The sequence below is a fragment of the Archocentrus centrarchus genome, unplaced genomic scaffold (genome assembly GCF_007364275.1).
Source record: "Archocentrus centrarchus isolate MPI-CPG fArcCen1 unplaced genomic scaffold, fArcCen1 scaffold_29_ctg1, whole genome shotgun sequence".
In the NCBI taxonomy this organism is placed as follows: domain Eukaryota; kingdom Metazoa; phylum Chordata; class Actinopteri; order Cichliformes; family Cichlidae; genus Archocentrus; species Archocentrus centrarchus.
The window spans coordinates 1,061,970-1,089,759 of record NW_022060258.1 but is presented as its reverse complement, the minus strand read 5'-3'; the positions used below and the strand labels follow the sequence as shown (position 1 = coordinate 1,089,759).

At 40.9% G+C, this 27,790-nt stretch overlaps 1 protein-coding gene across 1 annotated transcript in view; it reads left to right on the top strand.

Moving 5' to 3' along the window:
* LOC115776234 (receptor-type tyrosine-protein phosphatase gamma-like) overlaps positions 1-27,790 on the top strand; it is a 462,780-nt gene that overhangs the window by 410,304 nt on the left and 24,686 nt on the right. Inside the window, exons 8-9 of the mRNA XM_030723842.1 lie at positions 707-899; positions 3,383-3,567. Coding sequence (XP_030579702.1) covers positions 707-899; positions 3,383-3,567 — 378 coding nt within the window. The remainder of the gene's footprint in view (positions 1-706; positions 900-3,382; positions 3,568-27,790) is intronic.

The window sequence follows — 27,790 nt, the reverse complement described above, 5'->3', positions numbered from 1 at the left end:
TATTCATCAACGTATTTTTCGGTTATTCTCAAGGCCAAACTTATAAATGGAATGACTGAGTTTTGTGTAAGTGAACCTTTTTTCCCTCAAATGCACCATGCCACTTCTCTTTCTGGGCTGTTACAGCCACCATGCCACCCATATTACTAAGAATTGCTATTTTCTTTAAAATCTCTGGAACTCAAGTAGCTAAGATTGTCAGGGGCACAGAGCATATCTTATTCAAATGTGTCAAAATATTCATGCCCCAGATAGGTGTCTTATTTTTCAGTTTGTCATTATTTTATTTCAGTGATTTGATTGCCTAAATGATTCTGCAGTCTTTAGATATTCAGCTGTTGAATTATTTACCTTCCTGAAACTAAATCTGCCTTTTAGCACCTACACTCCAAAGCCCTTTCTTTTCAACACTCCTATGCACACAAGCTTTTTTCCAGTGTGTTTTGCTTCCCAACACATTGTACATAATATCCATCTGCCAACACAGACAGAGAGATGACACTTCAATCATACAATGCATATGGTATGTTTTGTGTAGTGGGTGAAAATAGCCTCTTACTGATGTGTGATGGATGCACGAGTTGCTCAAATAAAAAGCCCACACACATAAAAAATACCCACATAATGTGAGTTCTTCTTGGCAATAACTTCTTGTTTCCACTCATCTCTATTTTTCTACAATGCTCACTCTCCCTGCTGTCAACAGTCGGAAGCTTTCTACTCGATTTTCACCACGGAGCAACAAGACCATGTTAAGTCAGTGGAATATCTGCGCAGCAACTTCAGGCCCATCCAGAGCATGGATAACCGCCATGTTTTCAAGTCAGCAGTTAAAGATGCCTGGTTGCCTGACCTGGCTGACAGTGGCAGCAGTCCATATGGCACAGAAGCTTCCAAAGGTAGGACGTTCACACGTCAACTTTAAAGTACAAGCATACATTTTTTTTTTCTATCATCTTAAATTACCTAATTTATATAAAAACAGGTATGTAGAAGCTCCTGGTCCTATATACCTGTAATTTCAATCTATGCTTGGATCAGAATAAGGAAAAAGGTTCCACTATTTACATACATTGACATACATGTTTTCTAAACAATATACAGTCTAACTATAGAAAATATCTATTTGTCCTTTTACATCATAAAAGTGACATTTCAAACCCCTCTGAATCTTACATTTAGTTCAGCCTCATGAAATAATGATAATTTACAAAATAATGAAAATATTGTCCTCATACCTAGACAAAATTTCAAACCTCCAACTGTTACATTGTTCCTCTTACATTTACTGTTAGACCAAAACTGTCAAGGTGGTTACTCTGACCCCTTTGCTTCTTAAAATAAAATCCCATCATCTCAAATTTCATCATTTTCTAAAACGGGTTTTTTTTTCATATATTAAATTTTGGGGTGTGGGAGATAAAAAGAAATAAAATTATAACTACTTATACCTAGAATCACCAACAGATTAATTTTGATCTGATAGAAATGAAAGTAAATTACCATATTCAACATGCCCAGTTGCTTAGCAAGACTATTATTTACACACATTTTGACATGATGGCTGCTATCACATGAGCCAGAGCTAGCTAGATGTGATAAATATATATTGGAGTGTAGCTAGATTTTTAAAAAAAGAATAATTGTTTCAGGACTGATAGGGTAGCTGGTGGGATATTGAGTCGGAGCAGAGTGTGCGACTGGATGCATGGAGAACCAGGTGGAGTGCTGGCTATGCAGAGCAGTGGTGGAAATGTAGCAGAACTGAGCAGAGAGTGGAGTGGACAGTGTGCAGAACTAATTTGAACACACAGAGTGAAATCTGGAAGAGAGGAGCCAGATCTGATGGGTTTCAGTGTGAACAGTGGATAAAAGAGGGGCTGCAGGTCCAGAGATGGATGTGAATGAGATGATAAACATTCACTGTTCAACTTTTATAATGATCTAATAAAATGTGTTTCTTTTTTTGTTGTAGACAGCTATGAGGTCAGTTTTAAAATACAGACAATAATTTGTTCAATCTGTTCCTAGTGAGTGCAGTTTTTTTTATACCTTTTTTTTAGCAACACCACTTTAGCGACTACATTTCAGCAACACCACCCATTATCCAAAATTCATTTTTATCTTTAATCTGTTTTTATGTAATCTACAATCTATTTATCTTTTCCATAATGTTCTTCTTCTACAATAATTACATTGTTTTAATCCTGTTTGTCGATATTAAGGCAAGTACAGGTAAATAAAGGTGCCCAGACAGTATTTGAGAACTGCATTAATTATAACATAGTCGATATTTAATCAAATACTCAACCTAAATGTGTCCAAGCCAGGAGAGTCAGGAGTGGGCTGGTAAAGACTGAAGAGTCAGAAATGGTCTGCAGCAATGTCTACTGTTAAATTGGATATCTGTTTGCCTTTCTATCGCTCACTACCAGGTGTGAAGACAGAGCAAGTTGGCTGTATTTTGCCTGTTTTGCCAGTATATAACTGTGTGTGTGTGTGTGTGTGTGCGTGTGTGTGTGTGTGTGTGTGTGTGTGTGTGTGTGTGTGTGTGTGTGTGTGTGTGTGTGCACAACTGAGCATTTATTTGTGTGTTTAGTCCTGTCATTTATTTATGTTGGATTGTGCTGACTTGAGTGTGTGTCTCTGTATGGATGACTCAGGATGTTTTACAACAATATTAATGACACAATTCAGGTTCAGATAACTTCCCCTTGCTCTCTCTCTCTCTATTTGAAAGATAAGCTGATGTGTTCAGTTATTAAATGATCTCTCTTTGTCTTTTTCTCCCTCTCTTTAATTCTTATTTGCCTATTTCCATGACTTCCTTTCTTTCTTCCTCTCCTGTCCATCATTCTACTCTTCACTTCTTTCTTCACTCTAATTCATCCTTTCATTATTTTCTTCCTCCATTCTCCTTTTAATAATTATTTCCTGTCACTTGCCTTCTTTTCCTCATCCCTTTCATCTGTCCTCTTTGTTCGTTTCTTTGTTCTTTGTTCATAATTCATCTCTATTCTTACCTTGCTATAATTCTCCTTCTTCCTTCCATTTCACATTTATTTTTTACGCCTTACCTTTCCTACCATCTTTTCATTTTCTCCTCTATTCCCTATCTCTGTTCTTTCTTCTTTCTTATCACAACATCTCCTTTGTTCTGACATGTTTTTCATTCACATGTCCTTTCACAAATATTCCTTTTTCTGTGTTTTATAATCCTTTTCATCTGATTGTGTTGCTTTCTTTATTCTTACCTACCCTTTCCTGCTACTACATTTTGCACTTTCAATTCTTCCCTTCTTCTCTCCCACTTCCTCTTTTTGTGCATATCCACCACTTTACTCCTTTCTTTCTTTTGATCCTGCCTCCATCCTTTTCTTAGTCTGCAGCAGTGCTCCCATAAACATGAAGGTGCAGCATGTGAATAGCAGTGCTTTGGTGGTCCGTTGGGCTCATCCAGAGGTAACCTACCACCCACCCATCCTACACTTCCTGGTGTCTTACAGCTGGACGGCCCATGATGACAGCTACGAGGAGACTCACCTAACTGATGCCAAACACAAACTGGTGAGGCTTGGACGGTCTGGATGGTTAGAGTCATAATGTTGTGATGCTAAATTTTGTGATCACTGTTTTGATTTACTATGTTCCAAAGTGAGAAATTACATTGCATTTCTCAGTAACACAATACAGTATAGTACATTACATTTACTAATGAGAGACTTATGCTGTTACTTGCACTACTTATGTTATCTGCTATGATTGTTTATGAAGACTTCCATGTGTGATGTTAGGTTCATTGGAGTTTATTTTGACTTTCAATCATAAGCATGGCCTTTTGCACACTGAAATCAAGCAGCAGCCATTCCATAACTGAATAATGAATGAACAGTGAATGATGAATATTAATGGTAGCACTAGTATGTTTCATACTGCAGTTGATTCAGCAGCTACTGGATGAAGGCTTTGAGAAACATAGAAAAAGAAGTGGGAAAAAAGATTGATCCTGGAAATACATTTTTATATAAATTGGGGGGAATAACAGAAACTTCACTATAAAGACAAGATTTGTGGTTTTAAGACGAATACCATCCTTTTAAAGTGTTGTAATAACTTACCGATTTTGGTCTAGGTGATTTCGGGTTATCTGTGATTACTCATGTTATTTCTGCAGTTAATAAAATATAGTATTTTTTAGTCTGTTGTAGCACAGTACTCACATGCCTTATGCACACTAAAAGTCTTACTGGCTGCTCTTAGGAAATATGCCTTCTTTTTCCAGGGTAGAATATTTTACAGCATGCATCTTTAATGACATTAAAAAACAAGAACTGAGTGGACAAGTTTGAATTTATTTTGGATTTTCTCTAATCAACACATTGTCAAAATATGTACAGGTTCAAATATATAGATACCCCCAAAAATATTTGGTTAAATGTCCCTTATAATTTCCTGTCCTTATACGTGTGTGTGCGTGCATGCGTGTGTGCGTGCGTGCGTGTGTAAGTGTAATAGCATACATTTGATAAAACATATTATTCAAGAGAGTCTGATAATACAAACATATTTTATATGTACAGTCTTGTTGACTGAAGCCTAGCTGAAATAATTCCTGGTTAGAAAAATTCTTTGTAGAGTGAAGGTACCCCTCCAATTGTCCTGATGACAAAATGCATTCTGAGGTTTTGACAGGAGCTAATGGTAGCTTTCAGCATCTCTACTTGGCTGTTACTTACGCCTCCCATTCTACTCTTAAGTATCATAGGAACCACAAGTAAGCCAGCAGTCTGAGAGCGAAGTGCTCTATTGGGTGACACAGTACTATGAGGTCTTTAAGATAAGATGGGGCATGATTATTCAAGACCTTGTACGTGAGGAGAAGGATTTTAAATTCTATTCTAGATTTAACAGAGAGCCAATGAAGAGAAGCCAATATGGGAGAAATCTGCTCTCTCTTTCTAGCCCCTGTCAGTACTCTAGCTCTGTATATAGTGTTCTGATGTATATTTGTTTATATGTATATATTGATATGTGAATTTATATATATTCTATGTATATAGTGTTTTTCCATTCTATTTTATTTAATATTTTATTAAATTTTTCTTATTCATCCTTCTTCTCTCCACTGAGCTGCTGTAATGCACAAATTTCCCCGTCGTGGGATCAGTAAGTCTTATCTTATCTTATCTTATCTTATCTTATCTTATCTTATCTTATCTTATCTTATCTTATCTTATCTTATCTTATCTTACCTGCAGCATTCTATATCAATTGAAGGCTTTTCAGGGAGCTTTTAGGACAGCCTGATAATAATGAATTGCAATAATCCAGCCTAGAAGTAATAAATGAATGAATTAGTTTTTCAGCATCACTTTGATCATTAAACTCTGGTTTGGCACATTGGAAGCAGAATGGGTGAAAATCAGGTGACTACATGCTAACATTCACAAATATCCCATGGTGCCAGTGGAAATTAAACATAAGTGCAAAACAAATAGAGTTAAGGATGCAGTTAGCTCCCACTTTGCAAACCCTTTAATTCTTGGGGATGGATTGGCCTGGGTTTAATAAACTGGCGGGACAATGTTTGGGGTGCACTCACGGCAGATAGCAATCTTAATTGTGCTGCGCTCAGTTGTGATGCAAGGTTGTCCAACGCTGCTGCCAGGGAGGTGGAACTTGTGGGGCCTTCTCAGGAGTCCCTGCCAGCTCCCGTAATTCACTCCATGGAAGATTTTCCAGTGGAACAGTCTTGTGATGACACTCTCAGGCTTAGACCAAGTGGTAAAAATTGATTGTCACATGGTACGCTCTGAGGTAGCGCAGTGATACCCACATTTTGGGCTGATTAGTGACAAATTGTATTAATTTAGTCATGACACTCGCACCAGAGATGAATACACTCAGTTATTGGTGCCTAAAAGTCGTTGGAAATTAATTTTTCAGGTGGCTCATTATAACCCAATGGCTGGTCACATGGGATATCTAATCATGGTCCAATTCTATTGGCCAGGCATATAGGGGGATGTACACTGGTGTTGTGCATCCTGTTCAGAATGCCAGTTAGTTAACCAGCCGGTCTTGCCAAAAGCACTGTTGCACCCGTTACCATTATTGGAGGTCCTATTTGAGCGCATTGGCATGGACCTCATCAGGCCATTTCACCGAAAGATGAGGGGATACCATTTTGTGTACTGGTGGATTGTGCAACACAATGTCCTGAATTATCGGGTGTTAAGTCTGGTGCAGTCTGTCTCTTTGGTGAGAGTGAGCCTGGTGAAAGATAGAGATGAGTTGGGGCCTGAGGTGCTGGAGGTATCCCCATCTCACTCCACTGTGATACCATCTCACACCCAGATAATGGATGTTACTGCATTGCAACAGTGTTTTGCAGATGTGTTCTCCCCACTGCCTGGTCTGTCTGGTTTGAGACACGACCAGGCATGATGGTGCATTAACTGCCCTTTAGGTTAGGTGAACCAATGAAATTGGCTGCTATGCTGCAGATGGGAGTAATTGATGAGTCACACAGTGCGTGGTGTAACCCCATAGTTTGTGTAGTGAAGAAAGATGGGTCTATATGGTTCTGTATTTCAAGGTGAATGAGAAGTCACAGTTCGTTGTGTATCCCGTGCCTCAGGTAGATGAACTCCTGGACCGGTCCAGGCATGCTTGCTTTTTTTACGACACTGGACCAAGGGCTACTGGCAGATTCATTTGTCTCCAGAGTCTAAGGAAAAGATGGCATTCTCCACTATGTACAGGTTGTACCAATTCATCATCCTTTCTTTTAACCGGTTTGGAGCCCCAGACACTTTGCCACCACCTACCTGGATGATGTTATCATCCACAGTAACATCTGGGCGAAGCATGTGCTTGAGTCTCTGAGGCAGGTGGGGCTCATGGCCAACCCAAAGAAGTATGCGGTTGGACTGGGGTACCAAGTTGGGAGTTGGGCAGGTGTGCCCTCAGATAGAAAAAACAGCTGCCATCACATCCTGCCCTCATCCCAAGACCAAAAAAGTCGTGAAGCAGTGTTTGGGACTGGCTGGTTATTATCACAGGCTCATTCCAAACTGTGCGAAGCCGACCAGCCCTTTAATTGACTTCACCTCAAAGGGTGCCCCAAATCTGGTCCAGTGGATGAAGCAGTGCCAGACATTGACAAAGTAAAACAGGCTCTCTGTAGGGAAGCCTTGCTCCACACTCCTAACTTTTTCCTCCCTTTTGTTCTGCAGAGTGATGCTTCGAGCAGAGGGCTGAGAGCCGTTCTGTCTCAGCAGGTAAGAGGTAAGACTGCCCGATTGTCAGCATCAGCCAGAAACTGTTGGTGCACAAAACTCACTACAGCAGAGTGGAGAAAGAGTGCTCGGTGATCCAATGGGCAGTCGGCTCTCTCCACTATTAGTTCCTGGGACGCTCATTCACCCTCTGCTCGGACCACGCCCCACTGCAGAGGCTCTATTGCATGAAGGATGCCAACACCCATTAGTACCTAGATTTACAACCATTCAAAGGTGGTCCATAGGCTGGGGCACAGTGTAGTGGGGGGTGGTGGGCAGAAACAGGTTTTAGTTGGCAGCAGAGATGCAGTAGTCAGCAGATCTGACTGGGACCGCATGTACAAACAGTGAATAATATAAAACGTACAAGTACACAAAAGTCCCAGTGTGGGTGTCGGTGCTCCTGTAAAGAGAAACAGTGTTTGCATTCCTCTTCTTAGCTCAGTGGACATTGATAGACTTGCTAACCTGTGGTGGATAGACCCTTGTTGTATTATGCATAACACCAAGACAAAGAGCATGTCTCTCACACATACACTCTATTGCCAAAAGTATTCACTTATTTGCCTTCACACGCATATGAACTTGAGTGACATCCCATTCCTAATCCATAGGATTTACTAGGATGTTCTTTTACTGGAACTAAGTGGCCGAGTCCAACTCCTGACAAACAACCCCATTCCATAATCACCCCGCCACCAAACTTTATACTTTGCACAGACACTGTAGTCAGACAAGCACCATTCTCCTGGCAACTGCTAGACCCAGACTCATCTGTCAGATTGCCAGACAAAGAAGTGTGATTTGTCACTCCAGAGAACACACTCCACTGCTCTACATTCAAATGGTGGCGTGCTTTACACCACTGCATCTGATGCTTTACATTGTGCTTGGTGATATAAGGCTGGGATGCAGCTGCTTGGCCATGGAAACCCATTCCATGAAGCTCTCTCTACACTGTTCTTGGGCTAATCTGGAGCCTGTCCCAGCTGTCACAGGGCAAGAGGCAGAGTATGCCCTAGGTAGGTCACCAGTCTGTTGCAGGGTTAGCCCAGAGAGACAGACAACCATTCACACTCACATTCACACCAATTGGAAACTGAGAATCACCACTGACCTCAATGCCACTAACTGTGGCAACTCTTGTGTGGTAACTCTTGAAGCCTCTTGGCTTGCTGTCTTTGTGTTGGTGTTTTCACCGGTGGACGAGAGGGTTGCTTCCCTGCCCCTTTGTGCTGGGGAACGGGTGATGACTGTTTGCGCTTATGTGCCAAATGACAGTTCAGAATACCCAGTCTCCTTGAAGTTGTTGGGTGGGGTGCTTGAGGGTGCTCCATCCGGTGACTCCATCATCCTGCTGGGAGACTTCAACGCTCACATGGGCAATGACAGTGAGACCTGGAGGGGCGTGACTGGGAGGAACAGCCTGCCTTATCTGAACTCAAATGATGTTTTGTTATTGGGCTTCTGTGCAAACCACAGTTTGACCAGAACAAACACCATGTTCCAAAAAAAGGATGTCCATAAGTGCATATATCACCAGGACACCCTAGGTCATGGGTTGATGATCAATTTTGTATTCGTATCATCAGATCTGTGGTTGATGTTCTGGACGCTTGGGTGAAGATAGGAGCTGAGCTGTCAACTGATCACAGGTGACTCAGGAGAGAAACGTGTTGCTCCACCCATACGGTTTAAAGTGCTGGTGTGGTGCTGCTGACTTCAACTGAGCCTATAGTTAGGTGGTGGAAGGAGTACTTCGAGGACTTCCTTAATTCCAGTGATCCCAGGAGCTATGTTGTCCAGAGGCTTTGCCCTGTGGTAGGGCCTCCCATGGCAAATTGGTCCTGGGTGAGGGACCAGACAAAGAGCGATTCCAGTGACCCCTATGGAAGATCCACCAGGGTAAATGTTTACCCTGCCTGGGACAGGGTTACTGGGGCGCCACCCTGGAGCCTGGCAGCTGACACGCGTTCTGTAGTGGAAGAAGAGTCTGGGGATGAGGGCAATGACTCGCCCACCACTGGGGGGAGGTCAATGAGGTGGTTAAACAACTCCTTGTTGGCAGGGTCCCTGGTGTGGACAAGATTCTTGAAGGCTGTAGATGTTGCAGGGCTGTCTTGGTTGACACACCTCTGCAACATTGCGTGTAGCTCTTGGGTGGTGCCACTGGATTGGCAGACTGGAGTGGTAGTCCCCACCTTTAAGAAGGGGGACCGGTAAGGTCTATGCCAGGGTGCTGGAAAGGAGGGTCAGCCCATTAGTGGAACCTCCGACTCAAGAGGAACAATGCAGTTTCCATCCTGATCGTATAATGCTGGATGAGTAGGAGTTTGCCCATCCAGCCCATGTGTTTTGTGGACTTGGAGAACGCATTCAACCACAGCCCTTGGGGTATCCTGTGTGAGGTGCTGTGGGAATATGGGGTGTCTGGCCTGTTGCTAAGGGCCATTCGGTCCCTGTACAACCGCAGTGAGAAAATAGAAGTGCAGACTCACAATAAGTCTGACTTGTTTCCTGTGGGTGTTGGACTTCACCAAGGATGCCCTTTGTCACCAATTATGTTCATAATTTTTATGGACAGACTTTCTAGGCATAGCCAACAGGTGGAAGACTTCCTCCTTGGTGGCCTCAGAATCTCATCTCTGATTTTTGTGCATGATGTGTTCCTGTTTGCTTCATCAGCTGATGGCCTCCAGGTTGCCTTACAGTGGCCTCAGAATTATCATCTCTAAGTCTGAGGCCACGGTAAGGCCGAAAACGGGTGGAGTGCCCATTTGTTTCAGGGACTAGTTGCTGCTCCAGGTGGAGGTGTTCAAGTATCTCGGGATCTTGTTCACAAGTGACGGAAGTAGGGAGTGAGAGATTGACAGACAGATTGAGGCTGCGTCTGTAGTGATGCTGCACTGGTCTGTCATGTGAAGAGGGAGCTGAACATGAAAGTAATGCTCTCGATTTATCTGTTAATCTATGTCCCATCAATCACCTACAGCCACGAGCTTTGAGTAGTGACCGAAAGAACGAGATTGCAAATACAAGTGGCAGAAGTGAGCTTCCTTCGAAGGGTGGCTCACTTAGAGGAGTGCAGCAATTCGAGAGGGGCCCAAAGTAGACCCACTGCTCCTCCACATCGAAAGGAACCAGTTGAGGTGGTTCAGGCGTCTGAGTAGGATACCTCCTGGGCATGTTTTGGGTAAGGTGTTCTGGGCATGCCCTACTGGGAGGAGGCCTTGTGGCAGGACATGCTGGAGAGATTATATCTCTCAGCTTGCCTGGGAATGCTTTGGTATCCCCCCACATGAGCTGCAGGAGGTGGCTGGGGAGAGGGAGGTCTGGGCTTCTCTGCTGAAGTTGCTGCCCCCATGACATGGCCTCGGATAAGCGGAAGAAAACGGATAGATGGATGGATGGATGGATGGATGGATGGATGGATGGATGGATGGATGGATGGATGGATGGATTCAGCTGTTCCTGTATACTATGGCAGTCACTTGGTTTTGGCATTCCATGCATGCTCTGCCTTTTACCATCTTGCACCCTGCCGCTATGTGCTGGATTGCCTCAGGGTCATCTCTGCTCAGCCTTCACCTGGGGTCTTGCCTTGTATGGTATGCCCCAGCCTTTATCGATCTTGTGCTAAGAGTTTGTTCCTGTGTTACAATGCTTAGTGCTTCTGTGCCATCTTTCAGTCTAGCTTTGTACAGCCATTGGTAGGATTGATATTGACCACATATTCTATCTACCGCTGGTACATGCTGTGGTGTGCTGAGGCATTCACTAAGCACATGATCATTTGTGGCCATCCTCCTGATGTAGTCATGGATCATTTTGTTTCATTCAGGATAGTGATTCTGACATTCACAGGTCCTTGGCCTCCTTCCTTCCGCTTAGTGTACAGTCTCATGGTGCTGGATTTATGGTGAAACCCTCCATACATGGAAAGGAGCTTTATTGTCTTGATGTCAGTGACTTCTATCTCTAACTGATGGCATAGGTGTTAATTGCCCAGATCTTGTTCTTCCCATTCAGCTGACTCCTCAGGACTTGCCTTACTCTCTGCAGGTACTTAGGAGTTGCAGTTTTTCTAGTGGCCTCTTCATGGTTCCCATTTGCCTGTGGGATTCTAAGGTGCTTGTAGCTGTACTCAGTGTCGCCTTCCAGTAGTACAATCTCATCTTTTCTGACTATGTACCCTCTCTTTTTTACCAACTGACTAGACTTCTCCAATCCGAATGACATTCCAATGTCATTTCTGTAGATCAGTGAATCAGTGTCTCGTTCACCACTGGCATACAGCTTGATGCCATCCATGTAGTGGCTAATGGTTGCTCCATTCTGTAGTCTTTATTTGTAGCCAGTCGTGTTAATGATCTGGCTGAGAGGTTCAGCAGAACAGCAGTGGGTACAGAGCATCTCCTTGGTAAATCCCTTACTTAATAGTGACTTGTACAATAGGCTTGAAATTGACCTCTAGTGTTGTTTTCCACATCCTCATTGAATTCCTGATGAAGGCTTTTAGGGTCCTGTTGATCTTGTACAGTTTTAGGCATTCCAGGATCCATGTGTGAGGCATTAAGTCATAGACTTTCTTGTAATCTGGCTTCTATTGCCTCATTTCCACTAGTACCTACTCAGTGCGGCTCGACTCAACTCGGCACGGTTTGTAGGCTTTTCCATTAGGTATTGGTACCAGGTACCAGGTACTTTTTTAGTACCCACTCAGCTGGGGTTCCAAGCAATCCGAGGCAATACAAAAATGTGATGTTGAAGAACAGCATGCCACTGATCAGCCAGGGAGTGTCGTCACTAGAGTCATGAGAGTGATTCCTTCACCAGAATCAACCGCGCCATTTTTAAAAATAGAGGATGTGAAAAAATAGAGAAAATAGAGGCACGCAAACCAACACCATGGTCAAATGAGGCGGTGCAGATGTTTATGTTTGGTGGCAGATGAGAAATGAGACAGTGTATCAGGACATCTCCAAGCTAATAGCCGTGTTTTAGTCGCAAACAAATTACATCAAGAGACTACTATCCACCGGTGTTGCTATATCAACTCCAACCACATTAAGGGCTACTCAATTGTAATGAAACAAAACAAGATGCCGAGTTGTGTCGTTTCGAGTTGACTGAGTAGGTACTAGTGGAAAAGAGGCATATGTCTTCAAGCAGTGAGTCTTTGCTTGGACAGTTCGCTGTACTTCTTTGCCACCCCTTTTTTCATCACACCTTTCTACAGCTCTGACAGCTGGCTAACTCCCCTCCCTGCTGCCTTGATCTTAGGCTCTGAACCTTGTTAATCCAGGCAACGTCCTTTAATCATATATCATATAAATGCATCACTCATAGTCTAAGGTAGGTCTGGGTAGCTTGGGTAGCATGGCAGCCTAAGCCTGGGGGCCTTACTGGATTCATGTCCTGGCTGGGATTCGAACCACTGACCCCAGGACGACAGCTCGTACACTGACAATAAAGGCATTCTATTCTATTTTATTCTATTCTATTGTGATGATGGCAGGAACCAAAGAATGTGTAGATTGTAAGGACAGCCATAAGAAGACTTACCACACCATTTTTGATCAAAAAGCAGTGAAAGACTTGTGTTATGCTACTTTTGCATCACTTCCAGGGAGCCGCATTTCCATTTGGAGACAATTTATATGATAACCCAACTTTGTGTTAGAAAAATCTATTTATGATTAACTGTTAAGTGACATCATATATTTAAAAACTTACATTAAATTGGTATTGAAGTCAGATCGGTGCTGCTTTGATTACCCTTCGCTACAGCATTGTACTGTGAGATAATTATGACAGCTTGTGTACTCTAATAAGCATACATATTAAGAACCATAAATCTCATACTCTTTTAGCATATTACAGTCTTGGACTTGACATGGCTGTACAAGAAAGCACTCGCATGAAATTGCTGAGTTCTAGGACACACTTTTTAACACTATCTTTGGTGTAAAAACAAAAACAAAAGTGTGTGTGTGTGTGTGTGTATTAGTGTTGGAATTGGTAATCTTGATTATGTCACTGGCATTATCTCATCCTTGAATGCCTTTTTGAAGAACAAAGAAAGAAGGAATTCCCCCTGTTGACACTCACACCTGGTGGTTATCAAAAGCATGTCCTTCTACTTGGCATTCATCTTAAAACAGCTTTGGACTCTTATTTGAGCAGTTTTTAAAGCATTATTGAGATTAATGTTATTAGCTTATCATTGGGATGTACTCGAGAGGCTGTTTCAATCCCTTGATTTGAGTCCTTTTGAAACTCATTGGGGATGCAAAGAAAGGAGCTGTAGTAATGAAACCAAATATTGCACAATAACTCCTTATAGACAAATTAGTGTTATTGATGTTTCTGATGGTTTAATTACTCCTTGTAAGAAAAATATCCAACACCAATAAAATGATCACACTGAGGGCTCAGGCAAATATGTGGAAGGCCTTTTTATTATTGAACATAGAACATCCTGTTCTTGTTATTGAGTTACACGCAGGCCTGTGATAAGATACTCAGAATATACAATTAGTCTCACTTAGGACCCGGTCGCAATTGAATGATATAAAGTCCCATTCTGATGATATCAAAACTTTGCCTCTCCTCTTTGCTTTCCGCAGGTCTGTCATGAGTAGTGCATCTTTCAGTTCATCTATTTACAGTTTTGTGTCAATTTTGTCCTCATTTTGTTCTGTGTCACAGTAGCTTCATCCTCATCCCCCTGAAATGCATTGTTTAGGATCTTACCATTTATGCTGTCTACTTTAGTCAGAACCATGGTAATATGTGTTTTGATCAATCCACAAAGACATGGTATGCAGCGACATCACTTGTGAAATAAACATAACGCTGCTGATTGAAATAAATATAATTTATCCAATCCAAGTTTTTATTTATGTAGTCCACCATGCAAACAGAGATTCAAACCCAGCTGTGATCTGATTTCTTGCCTCAAATTCATCAGGCACATCTCTCTGCACTCCTATAGCATCTATGTACAGTACCAGTCAAAAGTTTCAGTGTGTCCAAACTTTTGACTGGTACTGTATATGTGTGAGTCAAATGAGACCCTTTGTTTGGCATGCTGTAGCTCAGATTTAGTAGGGTAAAGCAGGGTACACATAATACATAAAACGGCACATAAAATGGCACAACCATGGACATGTTCCGTCCCATCCTGAAGGGAGTCGTGAATATAAAGTACGACTTCCAAGGAACCAGCACACCATGTTGTATAAAGTGCTTTGAGTGCTCAACTAAAAGTAGAAAAGCTCTATATAAGAGCTAGTCCATTTACAGATCTGCTTTTGCAGTTTTGTGCCTGGCAAATCACAATCCATCCATTCTCTTCCACTTATTCTGGTCAGGGACATGGGGGTGTGGGGGGTGGGGGAGCATATCCCAGCCAGTCACAGGGCAAACACAGAGAAACAGACAGCCATTCACATTCACACCTATGGGCAATTTAGAATCACCAATTAACCTATCCCCACTAAATGCATGTCTTTGGACTGTGGGAGGAAACCAGAGTACTTGGAGAAAACCCACGCAAAACACAGAGAGACCTCAACCAAGGTGGAATTGAATCTAGGACCTTTGTGCTGTGAGGCAAAAGTGCTAACCACCACACCACAATGCTGGCAAACCACATGGAGTTGAAAGTTAAGAAGAGGTGCTTATATTTGTTGTGTTTATACATGTGGAAGATAGGTGTCTGATGTTGGGCCTGAGTTGAATTACCACCAAGAAGGTTCTAAATTCATCAATTCGAAATACTGACCCTATTATGTAAATACCAATGCTTCCGGACTCTGCTTTTCTGTCTCTAAGCTGATGTTTTTCCTACAAGAGGACAGGTGTGACAGGAACCAAGCACAGGACTGCCCCTTTGTACTTGGACTTTCCTAAGGGGGATGCTGGGAGATCAGGGAGTGGTGATTCAATTTTGATCACAAAATTACTCCAGGGCATCAAAAAATTGTAGTTTCAGTAATTTACAGTGTATCAGGTGGAGCGACATGGTCTTGCCTTCACCTTTACTGGTTTGAGAGTGGATAATAATACCTGAAATGGTCCCCCCCACCTTGGGTCAGTCCACCTCTTCTTGTGGATGACTTTTATCAGGACCGAGTCTCTCAGTTTTACCAACTGTGGGAGGCTCTGGTTGGGTTGGTGATCTATTATAAGTAAAGAGATTTTGTTAATGAGTTTTCATATAACTTGCTAGCCCCTTTTCAGCCTCATTACTTGGTCTTGTGAGTGGTACAAATCTTGAAGGCACATCTGGTCTTCTGTATATTATTTCAAATTGGCTAAATCCCTTTTCTGTTTTCTGGATGTGCAGACTTAGGGTTACTAAAGGTAGACAATATATCCAAGTCTCCCTGTCTCTGCCATTACTCCATCAATTTGGATTTTATGGTGCCCAGTTCTGTAGATTGGGGTGATATGCAAAATGTTTTTGTTGTTGTTGTTTTTTGTTTTTTATTTTTGGTTTATTTGCACAACTTTACCAATATGTTTCATAGCTTTATTTATGAAATAGGTACCATTATCATGGTAGATTTTCTCTGAAATCCCAAATTTAGGTATTCCTTCTATTAGAAGATGTTTTGCCGGGCACCCTGGGTGGCTTAGTGGTGAAGCCGGCGACCACATGCGTACGCTGCGTTGCGGTGCAGGTGACGTGGGTTTGAGTCCTGGCCTGTCGCCAATTTGCCCGTGTCTTCCCCTGTATCTTTCCCCCATTTCCTGTCTCCCTCCACTGCTCATAAAAATAAATTGCTGTGGAAAAAAAAAAAAAAAAGATGTTTTATGGCATCTGCATTAGTACAAGGTAATATTTCTGTCCATTTGAAGAACATCTCTATAATGACCAAGCAGTATCTTTTATTTTCACATTTGTTTAGTTTTATAAAATCCATGCCAATGTTCTGAAAGGGAAAATCAGTTTTTGGGAACTGTCCCCTCTTTGTTCTTAGGTTACCCTGTGTATTATGTTTAACACGTATTAGACATGACGTGAAAAAATTCTGGGACTAATTTATAAAACCATAAGATGTGAACACTTGATCTATTAAGAGTACCATCTCTGCTGTTGGTAGTCATCTTAAAATGGCATGGCTCAATAAAGCAGCAGTATGAGAGAGTGCTTTGGGTAGGACTGGTTTTCCTAATGGTCAAAGATATAAGCCATCTTTATTTATAATTGCACCTTTATGAAGCTAGGAACGTTGTTTTGATTTTAGTGAGAAGAGTTGCATACTTTTCTGATGGTTAATGATTTGCATGTTTAAACGCATAATGTTGCTTTTCAGGCATAAGTGCCACCTCTTTTGTTATGAGTTTCCTAGAAAAATAGGGTCTTTTTTATTAGCTTCACATTTACAAATTTCTAGTGCTTTGGGAAGTAAGATTGAATCTTGGAGATTCAGTATCAGCTGTTTATGGTTAATAGTTTTACCAGATTTTACCATCCCAGTTTCCCCATTGTTTGAAAATGTTGCATGTGGAAAGTTCAAATTGACTGTCGGTATAAATGGTGGCTGTCTTTCCCGTTGCAAGCTTTATTTAGCGCAATTAATTCTGCTGATCAGGCTTATTAATATTTAGGTAGTCTTTTAGCTACTAAAATTTCACTGCTGTTGACTACAGTAAGTGAGGTCCAATTAGTACCATTAGGGTCCTTCGTGCTGGACCCATCCATGAAAAAGATCAGGTCAGACTTTGGTGTCAGGGTGTCTAAGGCTGTGGTAATAGACAGGTTTATGTGGTTGCTAAGCAATCATGGGATTCATCTACAGTTCAAAGCTTCAGTGTGCTGCATCGTTTTGTGGTCAGATGTTGTTGTGACAGCAGTATAATCAGACAACTTAATTGTAAAGCTGGTGATAGAAAGGCTGCTTTATTTTGAAGAAGCAGTGCAGCCACGGCACGAGGCACCTTTAATGTTGGGGGTGAAAAAGTACAATGGTCACCCATCCCTTAATTGCGAGTGCTGCTGCTTCAACAGATTGAACACATATAGGTAAGGCCAGTGTAACAGGATCAAGTTTTGTGAATAAAAGGCAATAGGCCTGTGTTTCTAACCATGTGGCTGAGGTCATATGGCCAATTTTACAGTCAACTGTCTGGATGAAGGGCTCAGAGTTGTTAGGCAGACCTAACACTTGTGAGCTGGCAATTAGTTGCTTAATGTTTACAGAAGGCAGATTCTGCATTTGAACTCCAGGTAATGTTGTCATGCACTGCCATATTAGTCTGCAAGTCTAAGATGTGATAGTTATTTCAGAGTAATTATCTATCGAATATCTGCAGATGTTTGTCATCCCTAAGAAGGACATCATCTGCCGCTTAGTGTGTGGTTATTGTGGTCTAGTGTTCTTCTTTTCTGTGAAGAAGAAGAAGAAGAAGAAAGAGCTTTATTTGTCACATACATTTACATGCAGTGAAATTCATTCTCTGCATTTAACCCATCACACACATGTAGTATGTAGTACACACAGCACAGCATGGAGCAGGGGGCAGCCAAAGGGCGCCCGGGGAGCAACCTGGGGGGGTGGGCTTGCTCAGGGACCCACAGTGATGCCAGCCCGAGGATTTGAACAAGGGTCCTCTCAGTGATGAACCCTCTTCTTCTCCCCTAGGCCACCACTCCAGTTAAGTTGAGACTAAGTACCTGAAAAATTTCTGCCAAAAGGTTGAGCAGGCTGATTGTGTCTGTTTCACAGCTACTTTTGATTTTTGATGCCAACAAAATGTCTCAACATAAAGTAAGATTTGGCTATTGCAGTGAGTTTTGCTATGTTTGCAGACATTTGTTGAGAAAAGATGGTCGAGCTTTCTTGTGCAAGTTGGAGGTTATTGATTTTGGACCTGTGCTTATCAGATCTAAACCATACCAATAGTGTGGAATTCCTTGTCTTTGAATGACCAGACAAGTTGGTCCCTCTCTCTTTTTGCAATCTTATAGCCAGAATTCGTTTTTCAGTTGGAATTATCCCAAGATTTAATTTTTGTCATTACATCGCTTCCTAAGAAATTTACTGGACAATTGCTGTTGATGTTGACTTTTTGGTTTGTGGATCAGTCACTGTGAGTGTTGTGCTCAAAGGTACTCTCTGAGTCACAGTGCCATTTGCCACTTTTACACCCAAATGATTAGTGGACTTAATAAATTTGATAACATCTGGAGCAGCAATAACTGATCTGCATATACATAACCCTTTAACACCGGGCGATAACTGCCAGTACACCTTTTACCTGCCCTTACTTGCCGTGAACATCTCGTTAACACCGAGCATTTTACCGCTGAGAGGTCAGATCAAACATAATTTGAATTACCGTAATTACATGACTGTTTGTCTTATTGGAAAAATTCAAATAGTTTCAGACAGCTGATAAATTGTGCTTCACCCAACATAGGGTTATTACAGTATTTGTTCCTTGAAGTCTACAAATGGCAGGATATTTGAAGTACGTTCTCTCGCTGACGACTGCTTTGGTGTTTGATATACCGTGTAATTGACTAGAAAAACCTAAATTGATCACATAAAAGTTCAGATTCCAGATTAGCCAACCATCAACTAATCATCAGTCAATAATCATAATTTTTCCACCAACTATATCCCACACCCATATCACAAAATTCTTCATAATTTTGTGACTGATATTTACCCTTCCATTTATGGTCCTATTTCTCCTATTTTGCTTTTTTCCTTCAGTTTTGTACTCTTTCATCTTTTCAGTCTTTTGTTTTCCATGAGCCGGCTTTCCCCACTCCCTGTCTTGCTGATCTAGTACACTGCCTACTGATAACACCAACCCAGTCTTCATCCAAATGTGAGGATGTTACTACTGTGATCCACTAAGCATTTTAACATATTTTAACTGTCTAGCATTTTTTGGTGTCTACAGATATCACAGTCCATATGAAATTCTGATTAACCTGTGAAACTGTTTTAAATTGATGTAAAGTCTACTTCATCTGTTGTAACTGTAAAGTTTAACAAGATGATTTTTCTTCATCACAAATATAACTGTGAGGGCCTGAAAAACATCTGATTACTTGTTTTGAAACAAGTATGTTGACACATACAAAATCAGAACTGATTTTATCATTAATACATATATTTTTTTTAATCTCAGAAAGGCACCCATGTAATTTGAGAAAATTGGTCAGCAAGGGTACTGAACTTATTAATTTGTGTGAGCAGAAAAGTTTTTGAACTAAGACACACACATGCCATGCCAACACACACACACACACACACACACACACACACACACACACACACACACACACACACACACACACACACACACACACACACACACACACACACACACACACAGTAAGAGAGGGAGAGAGAGACTAAAAATAAAATTAAAAAAACAAGCAGCATCCTCTATCAATTCAATTACAAATGAGTTTCATCAGGAGTCAGAATGAGATATGAGAGAAGGCTGTGGAGCAGGCAGGAGGTTTAATTCCCTGCCATTCTGGTCTTCCATTCGGCTCACAGAATACTAATGTGAAGCTGGAGGGGATACAGGGCTGTCAGTCTGTGCAGAAAGCATGACCTTGGGTGAGTAGCTCTGTGGGAAAACAGAAACAGAGCAAAGAAGGGATCAGAGTGCCCCCTGGCTGCGGAAGCAGCATTAACTTTCGATCTGGAAATCTGCCATGGCAAAACATGTAGATGGAAGGTACGGGGTGTTTTATCATCCTATCATTAACTCAAGAGAGTATCACTGCCTCTAAAATCCACTTTATTCTCTCTCACCCTTCCTCTCAGTGTGTCCCCACATACCTGCCTCTTCCCACAGTCTATGACATTTGTCAAAATCAATGGAGAACCCCATGTGATTAAACACTCCGGACTGAACTATTTTGCAGCTTCCCCTTTAAGCAAATAAGAAGTAAGGTTTCCTAACTGGATTGAAAAGGGAATTCAATTCAATTCAATTCAATTCAATTCATATAGCACCAAATCATAACAAACAGTTGCCACAAGCTGCTTTATATTGTACGATAAAGACCCTACAATAATCACAGAAAAAAAACCAACATTCACAACCCCCTATGAGCAAGTACCTTGCAACAGTGGGAAGGAAAAACTCCCTTTTAATAGGAAGAAACCTCTGGCAGAATCAACTCAGGGGGGGACAGTCATCTGCCGCAACCAGCTGGGAGTGAAGGGAGGGAGACAGGACAAAACGCATGCTGTGGAATGTTAATTAAACAGTGTACAAACACAGGTAGTGAAAAGAGGTGAGTGAAAAAATAAATAAATAAGTGCAGCAGGTGAACTCCCAAGCAGCCTGGGCCTATTGCAGTCTAACTAAGGGGGGTTTCAGTGTCACCTGGTCCAGCCTTAACTATAAACTTGACCAAAAAGGAAAGTTTTAAGCATAATCTTAAAAATATAGAGATGTGTTCGTTTCCCATATTCAAACTGGGAGCTTGTTCCACAGAAGAGGGGCCTGAAAGCTGAAGGCTCTGCTTCCCATTCTATTTTAAGTATCCTAAGAACCACAAGTAAGCCAGCAGTCTAACAGTTGGGGTAATATGGTACGATGAGGTCTGTAAGATGATATTGGGCCTGATTATTCAAGACCTTGTATGTGAGGACAGGGATTTCAAATTCAATTCTGATTTAACAGGGAGCCAATGAAGAGAAGCCAATATGGAAGAAATATGCTCTCCTAGGCTTTTAAGGACCTTTTAGGACAACCCAATAGCAATGAATTACAGTAGTCCAGCCTAGAAGTAATAAATGCATGAATGAGCTTTTCAGCATCACTCTGAGAAAGGATGTTTCTAATTTTAGAAATATTACACAAATGCAAGAAAGCAGTCATACATATTTGTTTAATATGTGCATTGAAGGACATATACTGGTCTAAATGACTCCAGGAATCCTCACAGTGTTACTGGAAGTAATGCCATGCAGAGTAAGTATCTGATTAGTCACCATGTTTATAAGGTTTGTTGGACCAAGTACAATAACTTCAATTTTAACTGAATTTAGAAGCAGGAAATTAGAGGTCATCCAGGCCTTTATGTCTATGAGACATTCCTGTAGTTTAACTAATTGGTGTGTGTCATCTGGCTTCAGTGATAGATGAAGCTGGGTATGATCTGCTTAGCAATGAAAACGTATGCTATACATTTTAGTAATGCTGCCTAAGGGAAGCATATCCTAGCACAGAACCCAGTGGAACTCCATAATTAACCTTAGTTTATTAAGAAGCCTCACCTTTGATTTGAATAAATTGGTATCTATTACAGACATATGATTCAACCTACTGCAGCACAGTACCTTTAATACCTACAGTTACAGCCACTTAAAATGGCCGGCTGATCCTTGACGGGACCTTGGCCAATCCTTGGCAGATCCTTGGCTGAAATGAGATCCCCCGCTCATGACATGGACAATGCAACCACGAGTGATAACACCCCTAAGCAGCATTTAAACTGGTGGTAGTGTCTTGTGTATCCACTAGGAAGAGCAGTGATAATGGAAGCAAACAATAAATGAAAAATCCTATTCTTTCAGTATCCGATACAACCTGCACATCTGCTTTTGGATCTGTAGTATGAGGAACTTGTATGCAATTTTTTTTGTTATTTTTTTTTATCTCATATTTTTTTTAAATTGTATATATTTTTTGTACTCAATAGAAATGGATGAACAAAGTCACCAAACATAGTTTTGGTGATTTGCAGTGTATCTTGCAGTGCAAAATGTTTAAATGTTCAAATTGACAGTAAAGTTTTATCCATCAATTTTACATTTTCAAAACATAACTTTGATTAAAATTTTATATTTCAGCAGTAGAAAATATTTAAGCCTAAAACCTATCAAAACAATTTGAAACTATGAAAGTGAAAGTTTTTGTGAAGAAAGCACCATGTCTTGGTGACACTATGCAATTGACTCAAAGTGGCGTGTTTATAGTGGAATGTAGATACGTCCCCAGAGAAGGAGGGGGGACTCCCAGTGGCTGGTAACTGGCTGACAGCCGGCTGGAAGCAGCCATTTTAAGTGGCTATATCTGTATGGTAGTAGAACTGTCATGAGTAACAGTTACTACGTTTCCACTGCCGAGGTGCCGGTGCTCGGGCCAGTACTGGTGTCAGTTTCAGTGAACCAGCCAAACGTTTAAGAACGGGCCTGTGTTTCCACCACATTTTGTGAACTGACCTTTTCACATATGAGTGTGGGCGTGTCCTCGCCTGGACACAAATGTGGGAGAACACGCTATTGTGCTGTGAACATATTTTATGGTCCAAATAAAACTACTGCAGTATCTGCATGCAGCACAAGGTATACACAGACAGGATTACGAGCAAGACGACAAGTACACACTTTGCATCCTATTATCTGTGATATGAACTGATAGAAAGCAGCAAGTTCAGCCTTAGAGCCCAACCTAATTCACAGCCGTGAAAATCGCATCGCTTTTCTTATGCAATACACACCATGCAGTGAAATAGTGGTAGAAAACTTTATGTTGAGATGGCAGAGTGACGCCCTTCTGCCATTTTTGGCACGCGTTCTTGGTTTCAGACCAGAAAGCTTGCGGTGCCGGAGTTGAACCCGTTTTTCAGATTGAGTTAAGTGATGTGGCATATTACTGGTAATGTTATTATGCTCATCATAATGAACTTTTTATATGCTAGTCATCTAGTGTTTGTGAAAATGTATAAAATATGTCAATTATAATTCCAAGAATAATATAAATATATAATAAAATCTATAGTTTTATGTAAATCAGAAACGTTTAAATGGGTGCTCCATTATTCATATCCAGCTCCATATGTTCCTTTTTGTAATATTACTACATTCAAAATCATATTTGTGTGTCTTATGCTGGGCCTTGGTGCAGACCCTCAGAAGGTGTCTAAGGGGATGATGCATGGTATTTTGAAACAACTGGATCAGCTGTAACCTAAGCACGATCACACAGGGCAAAATTGAGCCCACAATTAAAAGATCAATAAAAAAGGCTCTGTTCACTGAGAGGTAGAAAAGCAACTTTATCACGGATACAGAATTAGCTAAATAAAGAAGACAAAATCAGTAACCAGTCAGTAAAAGTTCTGTCAATATAATGCTGTCTACAATTACTAACATTGCACCTCTAAAACCACAACAATGAGCTAAAAAATGATTTAACATGTAAAGCTGAGGGGGACTGTGGAGATGCTCGTTCTCTATATGTTGGTGATTCTCTGTAAGTTCATCTCTACAAGCCAAGATTATGAATGATAAATTAAACTTAAATAGAAAAACTAGAATGTGAAAGAAAAATACTTACAGTGCTGTGCAATAGTCTTAACCCCCTAGTCCTTTATATTTTGCTATGAAAATGGGAAATAGGTGCAGTAATTTATTGAAAAATGCAAACATGCATGGAAATACAGTATATTCTTCTATTGGCTGCCCTCTTTGGGGGTCACCACAGCAGATCATCTGCCTAGCATTCTCTTTAATCACACAAACTGTCTGTCCTTCTTCACTACGTCCATGAATCTTCTCAGGTGGTCTTCCTTTTTTTCCTCCTGCATGGCAGCTCCATATTCAACATTCAACATCCTATATATCATTAGCCTAATAGTATAATTGCCTAAGTCATATTTTGGCCAAAATTGAGATATCTATCTAAATGAATCTACACTGTTAGCAGAGTAGAATTAGGTACGTATCTCAAAATATGCCAAAATATGACTTAGGCAATTATGCTATTAGGCTAACAATATGCACTATCCCTTCTCTGCACAGGCTGGCCTCTCCCTTACAGATATGGTGAAGAGTGCAGTCCTCTCTCATTTCCATACCTCCACCGGTATGTCATTTGGACCAGCCACCTCTTCACGCTTCATTCTCTTCATAGCTGCTCTCACTTCTCTTCTTTCATTTTTTTATTCATCAGTTCCTCATAGTTACATAACTACATAAGTCTCTATTCTTAATCAACCTAACCTACCAGAAATCCTTTTCACCTTGATCCCTTTGCCTGGCTTGTGCCAATTATGTGTTGCAGTCTGGTGGTCTTTTTAGCTGGTACCACAGAGACAGTTAAGTCATCACATGATCCTGCCTGCAAACATCTATTTTCCCTCTTATCCCTGTGATGCATTTAAGGTTCATATGTAAAGTTGTGTTTGTGGTACTTCAGCATTTAGTTAGTGTTTCAGAAGTAGAGTGACTATAATTGGAGTAACTTTTTTGAAGTGACAGGTAGTTTCAAATTCATTGTTTCAAACAACTCAACATGACACACTAGCTAAGAGTACAGTGGCTGTATTTCTCAGCTTAAAATGTTAATGTCTGATAATTTTCCTCTCAGAGATGGAGAAAATTTTAAGAAGTAACATAAAGACTGCTCAGCAAGTGTCATTTGATAAACTAGAAATTTAAAATTTACATGTCCTAATTCGTTTAATTTTTTTTAATTAGGTAGTGAGCTTCTTTTGAAGAGTGGCTGACCTCTCCCTTAGAGATATAGTGAAGATTGCAGTAATTCGAGAGGTGCTCAGAGTAGAACCTCTACTCCTCCACATTGAAAGGTGCCAGTTGAGGTAGTTCGGACATCTGACTAGGATGTCTCCTAGGGACCTCTTGGGTGAGGTGTTCCAGACATGTCCTACATGGAGGAGGCCCCAGTGCAGACCCAGGACTCCCTGGAAAGATTACATCTCTCAGCTGGCCTAGGAACACTTCAGTGTTTCCCCTGATAAGCTGGTGGAGGTGGTTGGGGAGAGGGAGGTCTGGATATCTCTCCTTAGGCTGCTGCTCTCACAACCCAGCCCCAGATAAGCTGAAGAAGATGGATGGATGGATGGATGGATAGTCAGACGGACAGATGAATGGATATTGGCTCTATACATGTTGATTGCTTAAGTTATCTGCATTCTTCTCATTATACATTTTTGAAAACAAATTAAATAATAATGACTCCATGTTATTGAAAGTTTATACTGGATAGTAAGTGCACTCTAAAATGGGTAGTTTGCAGTGTTGTAGTTCAGTTTACAATGATGAACTATGTTCGACTGGTGTGACTTTGGTATCCTTGGTGTGTTGGCCAAACACATTATAATAATACATTACCATTCTGAATTCAAATTTATGAGAGAATTTTTCATAGAAAGATAGTGGTGAAAGTAATATTTGTGTGCAAAGTAAGCAAACCTTTAGACAATTTTGATCATATTTGGCTGAATATTCTCTACATGAAGTTTTTAATGTCCCATTAACCGCTGAAATGACAGTTAATTCATATTTCAAAACTATTGTAAATATGACTTCAATATAGCTGCTAAGTAAGAGAATTTGCTTCTAGAAGGAGTTGTATTTTGTCTCTGTGGATCTAGAGAATGCATTTGATAGGGTACAAAGAAAGGAACTGTGGTTACTATATGAGGAAGTCATGAGCAGAAAAGTGTCTGGAGAGATGAACATACACTGGAAAAAAGAGGAATGAAAGTCAGTAGATGCAAGACAGAATACATGTGAATCAGAGGCAGATGGAATTGTGAAGATGGAAGGACTAAAGTAATGAAGGAGGATAAGTTTAAATACATGGGGTCAACAACCCAAAGCAATAGACGGTGCACAAGAGCGATGAAGAAGAGAGTGCAGGCAGGGTGGAGCGGGTGAAGATGAGTATTGGGGTGATTTGTGACAGAAGGATAGCAGCAAAAGAGAAAGCAAAGGTTTACAAAATGGTAGTGAGACCTGCTATAATGCATGTTTAAAGATTGTGGCACTACCAAAAAAGACAGGAAGTGGCAGTGATGATGTGATGAGGCCCCTTGAATATGTTGAATCTTTCCAGCCAACTGCTTCACCAAAAGCCTGATCACAGAAAGCTCTCTTTAACATCTCATTTAGGAGTACTGACATCTGCTGGACATTTGATGTACAGCATTCCTGCTGTTATGTTTGTTACATAACTGCTATTACATGTTGGCATAATTGGCATAATTATGCAATTATTGTGTCAAAATCTCCATTTGAGGTATTGTGAAGCCAGGTGAAATAAATCTATCCTGATTGCGGTACATCTAAGTAACAACAGATCAGCTGTGGTTTATCAATGAAGTATTGTATATAGACAGTGTGTGGATAAACAGTTACAGGAAATGATTGGGTGGGGGTGGGGGGTTGGGGCTCAGGCGATTTCTGCTTTTTGGTATAACTTCCCCAGCCTTAGAAAACATTCTCTCACAGAGAACTGAAGACGCAGGGGTACACAGAATCTATAGCCAGTATAATAATGGATCAAAACACACCTTATATCACGAAGGAAACACTTCCTCTATTTCCCATGGCTTTTTCAGCAACTCGAATCACATAAAAAGGCAGTCACGTGTTTTCAGAAAATGGGGCCTCGTCTGGCTTTTATCGCATGATATTCTGAAAAAGGATACAAGCCTTGACACAGACCTCAGGGCTTTAATATCAGATATAATATCACTAGGAGGTAGACCTGATTTGAAGATGCTAAGATATTTGTTGGCAGTAACCAGGTAAAAAGCATTGGAAATGAGTACATCAGAGGACTCAGATTGAACTGTTTGGAGTCACATTTAAAGCAACAAGGTTGAGATGGATTGATTTGGACATGTACAGAGGTGGGATAGTGGATATATTGGACAAAGAATGTTGAAGATGGAGCTGCCAAGCAGAAGGAAAAGAGGAAGACCACAAAGAAGATTAATGATATAGTGAAGGAGGACATGCAGAAGGTTGGTGTGACATAGGAGGATACTAGACAAGCTGAAAGAAGATGGTCTTTAGTAACACTTGCCAAATTCCATCTTTATACAGCTAGAGGTGGCAATTAAGCATAATGGCTCATGTAACATGGGCCTATATGTTACAGAATGTAGTTGGCACCCTGTGACCCCACTATACTTTAACCCTTTAACAGCGGGCGATCACCGCCAATTCACTTGTTACCTGCCCTTACTTGCCGTGAACAGCTGGTTAATGCTGAGCATATCACAGCTGAGAAGTCTGAAAAAATCACTTTGAATTACCGTAATTACGTGACTGTCGTTCCTATTTTGAAATCTGAGAAATTGTGCTTCACACCCAACCTAGGGTTATTACAAAATTGTTGCCGGAAGTCTGCGAATGTTTTTATTGAATTTTCAATGATTTAATCAAAATGAACACAAAAACACAAGAGAAGAAATAAAAAGCAAAAGTATTTTAATAATAATAAATTAAATAATAGAACTGAAATTAACTCAAAAATATAAGTAAAAATAAATAGTACAATCAGGTGCCTATCACAAAGCCTTGAGCGTAAAAAGCAAGCTGTCACAGATCTTCACATTCCTTCACCTTTACATTAGTACGACAAGAAATCAAAATATGTTAAGATCATTCATATTTAAGAACTACTATTTCCATTTCCTTCAGTCACTGGCACTGTCCTCTGGCATTTTTAGGTCTTTAAATGCTCTCAAACAAGTC